This window comes from Fukomys damarensis, unplaced genomic scaffold (assembly GCF_012274545.1).
Source record: "Fukomys damarensis isolate Sample0158 unplaced genomic scaffold, DMR_v1.0_HiC HiC_scaffold_32, whole genome shotgun sequence".
In the NCBI taxonomy this organism is placed as follows: Eukaryota; Metazoa; Chordata; class Mammalia; order Rodentia; family Bathyergidae; genus Fukomys; species Fukomys damarensis.
This window is the reverse complement of record NW_022900944.1, coordinates 10,003,332-10,016,514: the sequence shown is the minus strand read 5'-3', so window position 1 is coordinate 10,016,514 and position 13,183 is coordinate 10,003,332. Positions and strand designations below refer to the sequence as shown.

Below are 13,183 nucleotides of genomic sequence, written 5' to 3'. Positions count from 1 at the left end.
GTTTTTTTTTTTTTTTTTTTTTTGGTACCAGGGATCCACGGGACCTTGCACTTGCAAGGCAGGCGGTGGTACCACTGAACTAAATCCCTGGCCCCAGGAATGTTTCTTTTTAAAGAAAAACATATTTACCTATTAGATCATGAAGTTTTCTTAATTTCTTTTAAGTCTCAAGGGAAAAGACTAGGCTAGAACTCTGCAGAACTGTTTAATGACTGACCATAAGGTATGCAATTACACAGGACTCCTTTTCTGACATTTTTAAAAACAATCCTAGAGTCAGGTGTTCTGCCTCCCCACTCTAGGTCATGCGCTAACGTAAGAGCTTCCATAGCAGCATGACCTGATTCCCTGCTTCCACTGCTACATTCACTTCCCAGCATCCCATTACACCACACATACACCAGCGACAGTTCCTTTATCTAATACACAAAGCAAACCCCATCACTCGCTGTATCAAAATCCTCAGGGACCTCCCAACATATGTATGCCTACAAGATCCGGCACCAGCTATCTCAGGCCCTGCATTCTTTCATCCCAGCCCCAGGCTCCCTGTGTTCTGAAACACACCAGAGCCTTAACAATTCCTGATTCCTCTGCCTGCAAGGCACTCATCCCATGTATCTGCAGAGCTTGTGTGCCCATTTCCTCTCCCCCACAAAAAAATTTTTTTGGGGTTTTTTTGATTCAAGGTCTTGCTATGTAGTTCAGGCTGCCTTGAACTCACTATGTAGCCCAGACTGGCCTCCAATTCACAGCAATCTTCCTGCCTCAGGTTTGATGGGATTACAGATATGCACCATCATGCTCATCTTCCTTCAAAATTCTGATCATGGTATCAGAGGCCTGTCGAAATAGCAAGTGTCCATCATCCCTCTCCCCTTACTTCTCTTTTTTCCTCCAATAGATAGATAGATAGATATTTCTCTGGTAATTACCTAGCTCCCCCTCTCAAATATTACCTCCAAAGGGGAGAGACTTGTCTGTCACATTTACCATTGTACCTAAAGAGCTAAAAACAATGCCCAGCCAAGATAAGCACTCTAAGTAGGAACTGAGCTAACAACAGCAATGGGATATTTCAGCCCATTATATACCCACTGTGTACCTACAGCAGAACCAATATGAATTTCCTTTGGCATTTGTCAGGACCACCAACTATCATTATCATGTTCCAGACCCTGTGCTAAATAAGCACTTTACTCCATTATACTATATTTCATGAAAACGAATCATCACTTTTTATGTATCCCAAGGCATATCACATGAAGTAATATGGTCCTGAAAATTATACATCATCACACAAACACTAGCTATGAAATGCACTCTAGGTTAGAGAAAAGCACTACAATCCATTCCAATTCCTCTCCAATTGAGTGGCCTCAGACACTGCTTCAAATCTCTGAGCTATTTCTAATCAGTAAAGTGGTAACACAAAAAGAAAATAACAAAGGCTATTAGTGACCACTTTCACTATGCCGAGTGCTTTACATCTATTATCTAATCCTAACAGCCCTAAAGTGGGTACTATAATTTAGTAACTTGCCAAAGGTCATGAAATTAGTAGGTAATGGAGCCAGGATTACCCGTACCTATGCTATGCTACTGCCTTGGAAGCAAAGATGCTGAGATAATTAATGTAATAAAGCTTTGTAGCGGTTAAACGTTATTAGCTTTGGAGTCACTGTATTCCCTGTATTTTGGCCATACTACCATCAATATATAGGGCCACTATATGTGGAATAACAGTATCTTTTTTAAAATCTCTGTGACGCTTACAGTACAGAAAGTACCTGGCACATAGTAACCATTTAGTACTTACCAAACTATGAGGAAAAACTTGAATGTACACGGTCAAGGACCAGAAGGGCAATTTGGGGGCCAGGGATATAGCTCAGTCATAAGAATGCTTGCCTAGCATGAGAGAGGGCAAGTTAGATTCCCCTGCAACACACACACATACACACACACACACACACACACACACTCTTACTTTAATGGGGGGGTTGTTGCAGTCTTTTATCTGTAATGCATGTGAGAGTGCAAGGAGTTCCAAATGACAACCAGAGGCACTGGGCTAGAATCTGAGGTCGCTATTACTGCTAATCCCAGCCAAGCCCCTTTTTCCTTTATGAAGGCTTCTCTTCCTAAGCTCCTTACCTGTCCTGGATTTCAACAATGTCCTAAAGTGCCTAAAGATAAGAAACCGAACTAATGTAATCATTATGTACTACAAACACGTATTGATTTTTTTAAAAAAGCAAATAGGAGAAAGGAAGAAAAGAAGACAAAGGAAAAGAAAGAAAGAAACCAAACTGCTCAGAAAAGCTGTGGGAGAATGAAGAGGTACAGAGAAACCTCCCCATAGGTTGCCAGGCAACCTGGGCTAGAGGCGGGGTCGCAGTAAGGGGCGGGACCAGAGGGGTGCTGCCCGAGAAGGTCCGTCAGTCCCCAGGGTCTGGGTTGTGTGCGCTTGGGAGCGGTTACCTTGCCCGCTTGGGTGGCGGCTGCCAGGCACGGGTGAGTCCCGTCGTAGCGCCCTATGGCCACCATGCGAGGGCTGATTTTGTGGCGCAGTTTCAGGGTAAACACGGGCAGGAGCATGATGGCAGCGGCTCAAGGAAGGACTGGCACCCGAGGCAGGCGGGGCGGAGCCTGGGTGGAAGGTACAAAGATAAGGCCCGCCCGGCCCCTGCCGCTTCAGCCCTGCCGAAATGCCACAGGACAGAAACCGGTCTGGCCGGTACTTTCTGCGGCTGCGCAGCCCCGCCCGGTTCCTTCTGCGGCTGCGTAAACCCCGCCCATCTTTTGCGGCTACGCGTTGTTCTGCCTTGAGTGAATGAGGTTGTAGTTCTCTTGGTGTTTTCTTCTCCCATTTTTGTTTCTGTGATTTACCTCCCTGCGATTCAGCTCCACCCTAGGGACTAGTATGGCCTTGCCTGAGGCAATGCACCCTCATATTTCTGACTGGAATCATGCTACCAGAAATCAATGCCTGAGGGCACCAGAAGCTTGAAAGATACAAGGAAAAATTACTCCCCAGAGCCTCAGAGAAAGCATAAGGCTATCAACATCTTGATCTCTGACTTCTGGTTTACAGAACTGTGACAGAATACTTTTCTGTTGTTTTAAACCATAAATAAATAGGGACTTGAGGCTTATAAGACTATCTGTATATTTTTAAATGCACGTTTACAAAACCAAAAGTTGTGACCATTCATTCAGAGAGTATTTTTTGAGGGTGGACTGTCTGCCAGGCACTCTTCCAAACCATAAGTAGTAAAAAAAGACAAACCTGTGTTGTTCTGGAACTGACATACTAGTCAGAGGAAATAAGCACTAAACAAGAAGTGCATAGTCTTGGTGAAAAGCACTAAACCAAAGATAAAGATAAGGACTGGTAGGGGCAGTTTTAAATAAAGTGGTGGAGAAGAGATCTCACTGAGAAAGTGACATGCAGACAAGTACTTGCAACCAGCCTAGAAAGAGTGTTCTGGCAGAGAACATTCAGGTACAAAGGCACTGATAGCTCACTGGCTCACTTTTACTGCTTTCTGGAAACAGGTTTAGAGGTGAGCAGTAAGCACGAGAAGAGACTGACAAGGAGCAGTGACAGAGAAAGAAGAGTGCAGTATCTGGGAAGCCAAGTGAAGGGAGGAGGAGAAGGGTAAGTACTGTGTGTAAGTGTTTAAAGATGAGTTCTAAAATATTCTCAATATTTACATTTTATAATGACCACCAGTGACCATCTTTATACAAACATGCATCTTTTTTCAAGCATGTTGGTGTGTCTGACTACGTGAAACTCTTTTGAAGAAAATGTCAAAAAACTAAATTTGAGGGTCCTGATGAAAGACCAGATCTGAGCCAGTGACCCCCGAGATCCCTCTAGTAGGTCATGCCTCTCAATTCTGCCAGACCCTTTCTGCTCCATACCTATTCTCTCACTCGTCACTTCTCAAGAACCCACAGTCCTGCATGGCTCTGTAACCAGCTCTGTAATACACATTGCCTTGGGTCTGTCCTTCTGCCCTTGGCCATCAGAAGGACATCTGTTTCACAAAGTCCCTTCTCTTCAGCCCACAGGCTGTCCCTGCATGAAGTGCTCAGTTCACTGAATCCACTGCACTGTGCTAATTGCTGATCACAGCTTGATAGGCGACCTGTTCCACAAACAGCTTAGAAGGAATGAATCTCCAATAGAGACCATTTTGAGCCCTTCATTTTTCGGGCAAATATTTATTGAGGATGTCCAGCCTTCAAGGACCCAGGGATGCAAAGTGAACAAGAAAGATACAATCTGTGCCCTTATGAAGTTCACATCCAATAGGGGATAGGAAAGCAAATAAAGTCATTTTACCTGGCTATAAGATCAACAGGTGGGGCCAGGGGTTTAGCTCAGTGGCAGCACGCCTGACTTGAAGGCACAAGGTCCTGAGTTCGATCCCCAGTAAGACAAAAAAAAAAAAAAGATCAACAGGCTAGGGTTCTGGGAAGACCTCTCAGAGGAAGTGACATTTGAAATAAGAACTACATGACACAAAAGTGCAGCCACTAGAAGATGTGTCAGAAGGGCATTCCAGATAGAGGGACAGCAAGGGCAAAGGGCTAGGGTGAGCATATTTAAAGATTAGAAGAAAACATGGCTGGAGCCCAGTGTGAGAAACAGAAAACTCAGCTATGGCCAGATCACCTAGTACTGATAAGCCACACCAAGGAACTTTGGTTTTACTTTTTAGCAGGCGGACAAGTCTGTGACCTACTAGATTTCTGCATAAGGCTAGTCTTGGCCCCCGTCCTCCTGGACAAGTCTCACACCAAGGTGCTGCCTTGGGAGTCTGCCACTTAGTTACTCTCCTAGTCATCAGCAGCAGCACTAACATTTATTGAGCATTTTCTAGGTGACATTTAAGTATTTTACATATGGATCATTTCACCTAATCCTACTATAGCCCTATGAGGTAGGTACTATTGTTATCCCATTTTGCAGATGGAAAAGTTTTACCATCTTCACCTCTTCTCTGTGTGTGTGTGTGTGTGAGTGTGTGTGTGTGAGTGTTTACTGGCTCCCTATTTTCTTTTTTGGGGGGGGTACTGGGGATTGAACTCAGGTACTTGTGCTTGCAAGGCAGGCGCCAGAACCACTGAGCTAAATCCCCGCTTCTGGCTCCCTATTATCAACCAAAGAAAGTCCAAGCTCTTTAACAAATTCCACAGATTTCCAAATTTCCACCTCCTCTGCAGTCTGTTTCTTTTTACCTCAAACCTGCTTCCTTCTCAGATGCTGTTTTGAGCTCTTCACATCATGCTTTCTGTCTGGAAAGTCCTTCCCCTCACTTCATAACTTCCTTCCATCTTTGAAGACTCGGGTTGGACATCACTACTCCAGGGAGTCTTGTCTGATGGCATCTGTCACTGCCATTGCCACACCTAGGAAGTAAACGAGATTCCTCTGTGGCTTTATCAGCTCTCCAACAAATGCACTAGTTGCCCCATTGAGAGTATTTGAGTTTTGGAGGCACAGTTCTAATAAGTATTGTCAAGACTCTCCTCAAAATAGTGTACACCTCAACTTCCCTACCAAGCACCAAGCCAGGCAGGGGACTTAGAGCTTTCCTCCAAGGAGAAAGGCCCAGCACTGGCCCTGTCCACCAGCAGTTCTAGAGTCTTCTCTGCTTCCCCTGACTCACTAGAAATCATTGGCTCAACAGAGGAGACATTTGTCATCCTCATGTCAGTGACAGCTGGAGCTCCAGAGGACCTAGGACTTTTGGGAAAGAGGCTGGGAGCTAATGGTCTGTAGAGAGACAGCACTACATAGTAATGAACCTCTGATCCTCCATAGTGTACAGAGCTGATTTTCATTCCTTCTTGTCAGTCACTAGCTGAGAGTTGGGCCCAGTATTTAATCTGGGCACCCACCCTAACTCACTAATCCTCACAACCACTCTCAGAAGGTGGCACTGTCATCATGCCTATTTTACTAGAAAGAAAACTGAGTCATGGAGGTTCTGTAACATGAGCCCAAAGTCACAGAGCTGATAAGTAGTAGAATTAGGGTGGCAAACCTAGGCCTTCAGGCCCTAGAGCTAGAGCTCCTAACCATTGCACAGTTCATTGCATACTGCAGCGAACTTCTAAATGAGGTCCAATGTCCTCAACCAGAAAAAAGAAATATTATCTGTGCCTATAATCCCAGCACTTTGGGAGGCTAAGGCAGGAGTCTGAGGCATGTTTAAGTCCAATTTAGCAACATAGTGAGACCCTGTCTCAAAACTTTTTTAAAAAGGACTTGGGATGTAGCTCGGTGTGAAAGCCCTGGATTCAATCCCTAGTACCACAAAAAAAGTAAGGAAGGAAATAAAGAGAAAGAAAGAAAGAAAGTCAATCAATAGTGCCACTTCTAATGAGTGTTGTTTTGAGAATGAGATGAACTGATCAAAGTGCTTAAAGCAACACTTGGCACTCAATAATGGCTTCTATAAATGGATAATAAATGGTTATTAATATTATTATTATATTATTACCAACTGTAGGTGAAAGAACTGTCTTTGACTGGTTAGGGTGGCAGTGGTAGTAAATTTGGTGTTTTTTTTTTTTCATTTTTAGTAGGTGGTGTTATACCCTGTTTCCTCCCATCCCTGGAATTGAAAAAGCAGCCTAGATAGTCAAGTTCTAGTAGCCTAGCTCAAGACCAAAATTTTAGATCCTGATTTTTGGAGAAGGGGAAGGGGCCCTAGGTCCCACCTGCTGCCTACCACTTCCTCTGCTTGGCTTCACCTTGAGTTTACAAGGCAGCTCCACTAGAGGGTGTACAGGTGTAGAAAATGGAAAACCAGGCACCCAAGGACTCCATAAAAGGCCTGGAAAGAGGGGGACTTGGCAGGGCAGGGCCCTCAGCAGCAGCAAACTTACTTCTCAGGGATGGACTGGGGCTAGAGGAGGACTCCAAATCACAGCAGGGCCTACTTCCGGGGAAGTCCAGTGGGAAAAGGACTTTTGCCTTTTTATTTATGCACTGTAGTGTTTGCTGTTTTTACAGCAAGCTTGTTTTTCTCTAAAATAACAGGTTGTAAGGATGGAATTGTCTGTAGGTGAGGTCAGTCATCCAGGTCCACAGCCTCTCCCTACCCCTGTGACCCCAAAGCCAACCTATTAAGGACCACAGCCTTAAAAAAGTTGCCTACATTCTTTAAGGAAGTGGCCATCAGGCCTCCTCCCCAGTCCACAGAGGGATAGAGGCCCCTGGAGCAGAGCAAGTCGCTGTGAGGACATTTGCCCTGATTTCCCTTCAGGAGTAGCCCTCCTGGACATCCCAGCCCCCCATCTTCCACTGCTGCCCCCCACTTCTACAACTCCGGGCAGCTCTGCAATGTGCCTCCTGTGAGTTGTGAGGTAGGGCTATCCACCTCACTTCTCTCAGCTCATTTTACATGTGTCACAAATGAAGACAAGAAGCATTATCTGTTCAGACTCACTTACCAGTATGTCATATGTGATGAAACAGTCAGCCACCTCGGTCAGTAGATGGGGGAAAGCTGCAGTACCTATAAGAATAATAATAGTGGCCCTGGGATTTAGCTCAGCAGTTCGGTGGCCTGCCTTGCAAGCATAAGGACCTGAGTTCAATCCCCAGTACAAAAAAAAAGAATAATAATAGTGGACATTTGTTGAGCACTTACTAGGTGCCAGACTACTAAGTCTTATATTATTATCTTAATTAATCCTCAACTTCACGAGGCAGGTAATATCCCCATTTTACAGGTGTGGGAAGTAATTTCAACCCCAAATTGCTCCTCCCTCACATCGCATGGAACTGGCAGGACATGCATCGAAGTCAGTATTAAAGTACTCAGAGACCTGTAAGAACCAGGAAGACCTAATGGAGCCAGAAAAGGGGCAAGGGGTCTCTGAACTCCAGTCCCTTGAGACAGTTGCTCTCCTTGTCTTTGTTCAGGCTTACACAGGCCTCTTGTTATGGGAGATTCTGACACTTCCCAGGGCTCAAATTCCCACAAGGGACACACATTCCAGTGTCCAGGGTCCCGTGCCCCTAGAAGCATCATTGTGGCCTCCCCAAAGGTCTGTACCACTTCCTCAGATGAGGCCAGGGTCCACAGTGTTAAGATGCTTGTAGCTTACATCTGTAAATAATCTTAATAAGAGATGGTGAAATTAAACTGAGAAACATATTAAAATGGAACAGCAGTATTATGAATCTCAAACATGTCCCATAAGATAGAGTAGTTGTTTCTGAATCTCCTCTGCTACTGAGTATTTGGATTTGAGTTGCTGGTTTCTTATTCTCCAGCCGTCTCTCCAGATCCATTTTTTCCCTCCTCAGATCAGGTCTGTGCCCCAGAAGGCTAACTTCTCAGATTCCTGCACCCAGGCTCCTTGGTGCTGCCAGATCAGAGCATGGGAGGAGAGAAAGGTCAGAGGACAGACTCCTCCCTCGATGCCCAGTGTCATTTTGGCCATGACCATGTTCCTCTGTCTACAGCTAGAGCTTCCATCAAGAATGCTTCAGCCTTCGCTGCAGCTGTCACTGAGCAACAGTGGTGCCACCTCTTCCTCCCTAATGTCAGGCCTAGGATGCAACAGATTCCCCCCGTGCCCATCTCCACATGTCTCATTAACTCCCCTGAGTTTTGCTCAGTGCCATTCACATCTCTGTAAATATTGTAGTCCATCCATTAAACTCTTACTTCATTGAAGAGTAGCTTAATATTTCACCCCAAATATGCTACTGCTTTGGCATAAGGATTATATATGAACTGAAGGCAAAGAGAAAACACAGACATACGGAAAGCTTTCTAATTGTTCCCTATTGCCTAAAGCAGAGTGTATATGCACAAAATGATCCCTTCTCCCTTCCTTACCAAGAAGGACAAAAGTTGTCAACAGAGATGACTTAAGACCCTTATTAGATCTTTATCAAAGGGGCTGGGGATTTAGCTCAGTGCTTCCACCGCCTGCCTGGAGACAATATCGGAGGAATCTGCATAACAAACTTTACTAACCAACCTCAGTCTACCATTAATTTCCCAAATATTTAATATTTAATATTCAATTACTGACCCTAGAGACTCGAGGTCCCTTTCCTTCATCTTGTCTTTTCTTTAAAATCCTTTTTGTTGTTGTTGAAGACGCAGTGTACTCTGGAGTCCTAAGCCACTTTTTTGAGAATGACTTGTTCCTTCAACAGATGACTGGATAAAGCAAATGTAGTCTATATACATAGTAGAGTACTACCCAATCATAAAGAAGGACAAATTGGAGCCATTTGTAGGAAAATGGATGCACCTTGAGTCTATAATGCTTAGTGAAGTAAGCCAGACACAGAAGCTTAAATATCACATAGTTTGTCATAAATGAAAAACACAAAGTATAAATAATTTAAAGAGCAAAATAAAAGATAATTGTAGGAAACAGTATATAGACCTTTGGCAAATAGGAAAGAAATCTAGAAATGGAGGGTGGGGGAAGGAAAGGGAAGTACAAAATTTTGCTCTCTTTTGGATCATTTCCATAAACATACAAATATGCCATTATTTCTTCTATCTTAAAATAACTGTATAAATAATATCAAAGAATATATGTAGATACTCTTCTCTCCAGGAAGTGGAGCTTGACTTGCCTCCCTTTTGTTGTGGGGCTAGACTTCATGACCGGATTCCAAAGAGTGTGGAAAGGGAAAGCTATTAACTTGATCATGAAGAAATCTGGTAGTCACTCTTTTAACCAAGTGATCAAGGTTAACATCTTCAGTGATAGGGCATATTGACATCATGTCAACATGGTACAATGCGGTGAGAAAGGCCTTTCATTCCTGTCTACTCATGAGAAAATATTAGCTAAACTCAAACTGAAGGACATTCTATGAAACACCTGGCCAGTGTTCATCAAAACTGAAGGAGAATTTTTTTTTTTTTTTTTTTTTTTTGATAACTGGGATCGAACTTGGGCCCTTGCGCTTGCAAGGAAGGCGCCAGAACCACTGAGATAAATCCCCAGCCTGGGCAATCGTGGATAGGATCCTGGAACAGAATAAGGACATTAGTGAGAAAATTGGGGAAATCCAATTACAGCTTGTATTTTGCCCAATAATATTGTACCCGTGTTACTTAATTTTCCCCAACCATGGCACTGGGGATTAAAACCAGAGTCTTGTGCAATGCATCACTGAGATACATTCCTCACCCTTTTTACTTTAAGACAAGGTCTCACTAAGTTGCCCAAGCTGGTCTTGAACGTCAAATCCTCCTGCCTCAGCCTCCCTTATAGCTGGAATTACACATGTGCACCATCAGTCCCAGCTCCAATATTATTTGCTTAGTCTCAGTGTACTGTGCTATGCAAGACAGAAATACTAGAAAAGTGAATATCTACAAGAACTCTCACCTAGAGCTGAGAATTAGGGAGGTAATAGGAAGATCAGCTGTAAAGGGATAGGAGAGAACTTTGGGTGGTAAGAATGTTTTATATTTTGATTGTGATGGTGGTTACAGAAATGTGTATATTTGTCAAAACTCAAATTGTACATTTAAAATAAGTGTATTTTATTGTCTATAAATTAATGCCTCAAGAAAATCGATTTTTTAAAAAAATTTAATCAGTAAATAAGATCATGTTTCTCCTATATATAAAATCTTTCAATAACTTTCCACTACTCACTGCATAAAAACAATGCAAAGTCCTAATCTGTTCTGTGGAACGCTGGTGTCTTTGAATCATTCCAGCACATCAAGTCTAATCTTTCACTTGCACTTACTCTTTGAACTTACAGTTCGCTCCAGCTGCAATGCTTGGCCCAAAATATTTCCAAGTGTGCCTGTTTTTTATATGTTACATAATGGAGCTCTTATGTGACAGAACTTCCTCTGCAAGAAATATCCTGGCCTAACACCATTCGCACACCTTCCAGATTTCCTCACACATGGTCCTCTTTAGGTAAAAGGGAGATCATCTATTTTTAAAAATCAGTATTTGCATCTTGAATAACTCATTTAGCAGACCTGCTACACCACCTTACATTTCTCTCCACCTGGAATCCTTTGTCACCAGATCTTCTCCCATGTATCAGTCAGATCTCAGGTCAAGCCTCCTGTCTTCTGAGAGGTCTCTCCTTCATTGATTGACCTCTTTCTTGCTACCCTGGTTTATCACTCCCAACCTATATTTCTTCTCATTGAAATATACAGACTAGATTATGTGGCTTACACTACTAAGTGTGGAGGAGTGGCACCTCTTTCTTGTTCCCATTTTGCACCGTTTACTTTCTCCCTAGTAAATGATGCGACACCTACAAGACCACACCTGTAGGTGAATTGTAGGTAAGCCAGAGACTCCTGATGCAAAGGGGAGCCATAGGGTAGTATACCATTTGTATATTCTTGAGAACCCGGCAATGTTGTGCTTATATCCTGAGTTATTCAGAGATTTAATTAGTTATGTTTAAAGACTCCTTAAGACAGCAACAATCATAAAATGTCCTGCCAGAATGCAAAATCTTAGCAATTACTAAATAATAAGAAAGCACATTTCAAATTATTGTTGATGTCACTGTTCTTCCTAATATTCTCTGTCTTTTGGCATAAGCTGCTGATTGGAAATCCCTATGTAACTTACATAATTTGTAATGTTTTTGAATCCATGAATCTATTCTCCTTAATCTTTTTATAATGATCTATGAAAAACTCCTGCTTTTCATCTCTACCTGCCATGCCCACGGTAGTAAATGGTATTGATGGGGAAGTGTGACCAGAGCTCTGCTGATGATGACAAATCTGTTTTTCCAGAGAGCTAAAGAGTCTTCAAATGATTTTGAAATTAGAGGCAGCCACAGTAGGACGGATAAGCTCAGCATCCAAGAAGCAGCAAAACCGGCTTCTGGCCTACCCTGCTCCCAGATTCAGATCAAAGTGGCTCTCTGGAATTGGTCCAGTTTCCAAGGAGCATTCTCTTTACTACGCCTTGGAGCCATCCCTGGGTGTGGCCAGAATCTGACGCTGGCTAAGACTTGACTCAACTTTAGTAACTGCCAGTTTTGGGGGGAAGCCAAAACCTTGGGGACTGCTCTGAAAAAAAGGATTTTTTGTACTTTATTGTTGGTTCACATATATTGAAAGGAATATACATTGTTGTGGATCTGAATGTCATATCTTAGGGGACACAGAAGTCTAGAGGAAATTCTAAGCTCCATTTCTATATAGTTGGCATTTCTAAGTAGGAAAGGGCAGAGAGGTCGCCTGCCCAGGCTTCTACCTATGGCAAGAATCACCATCCAGCCCCTGTGTGAATAGTTACCTGTGACAGGTGGTACTCGACACATAGAAAGCCCATTACATTCAAGCGTAGTTCTCAGAACTCTACTTCTTATATTGAATCACAAATCAGCTGCTGTAGAAATAGACAGATTATCACTTTTCCCGTGTCAGCTCTTTGGATATTTGCAGATGTACCATTTTTCTTCCAATTTTCTTTTAGGCTGAACACCCGCACACGGCCCCTTCAAGGGTTCCTAGGGGATGGAATTCCTAGTTTCTTTACTAACTTGGGCACTTTATCATCACCTCTTCCTTAAGGATCTGCTCTGGGAATGGAACTCTAAAGCAGATGTGCACATACTGTGAGTCTTCCCCAGTCCCAACGTATATACACAAAACCCTTTCCTTGCACCTGCCTCAGGCTTGCCAGGTGCAAGCCAGAGGTGAAGGCAGCTGTATAATACAGAGAACAGGGGTGATTAGCAGCCATGAAATTCTCCAGCTCAGTGATTTTTGTGTGTTTGGGTTCTGGGGCTCAAAACCAGGGCCTTGACCATGCTAAATATGTGCTCTATATTGAGCTATATCCCCAGCCCTGTACTCCTAAAAGAGCACAAAAACCAAGTAGCCTAGGTGCTGAGGCTAGGTGGGTTCCTGTAGTACACAGAAGCCATACTCATGGGGCTTGTGAAGAAATTGAGTGAAAGGTACCACTTAAGAAGCCCACATGGGATAAGGAGGCCATGGCAGAAGCTGTGACCACTTTTATGGTCTGAATTGTGTCCCCCTCCCCTACAAAAGACATATTGAAGTTTCAACCCTCAGTTCCTAGCATGTGAGCATGTTTGGAGATAAAGTGTTTACATAGATAATTGCATTAAAAGACCTCATTAAGTGTCCTTATAAAAGGGAGAAAT

At 43.3% G+C, this 13,183-nt stretch overlaps 2 protein-coding genes across 4 annotated transcripts in view; one reads left to right on the top strand and one right to left on the bottom strand.

Moving 5' to 3' along the window:
- Positions 1-2,767, bottom strand: part of Bbs2 (Bardet-Biedl syndrome 2) — a 28,377-nt gene extending 25,610 nt beyond the window's left edge. The window contains exon 1 of the mRNA XM_010638945.3: positions 2,485-2,767. Coding sequence (XP_010637247.1) covers positions 2,485-2,601 — 117 coding nt within the window. The 5' untranslated portion in view covers positions 2,602-2,767. The remainder of the gene's footprint in view (positions 1-2,484) is intronic.
- The window catches only part of LOC104872668 (metallothionein-4), a 37,910-nt gene continuing 27,009 nt past the window's right edge, over positions 2,283-13,183 (top strand). Inside the window, exons 1-3 of one of the 3 annotated variants that reach the window (XR_002025875.2) lie at positions 2,318-2,517; positions 3,562-3,664; positions 11,799-11,875. The gene's annotated coding sequence lies outside the window, so the exon portion shown is untranslated. Of the gene's footprint in view, positions 2,518-3,561; positions 3,665-11,798; positions 11,876-13,183 lie in introns of those variants that run through there. The other 2 variants (XR_002025874.2, XR_783241.2) reach the window with 2 other exon arrangements.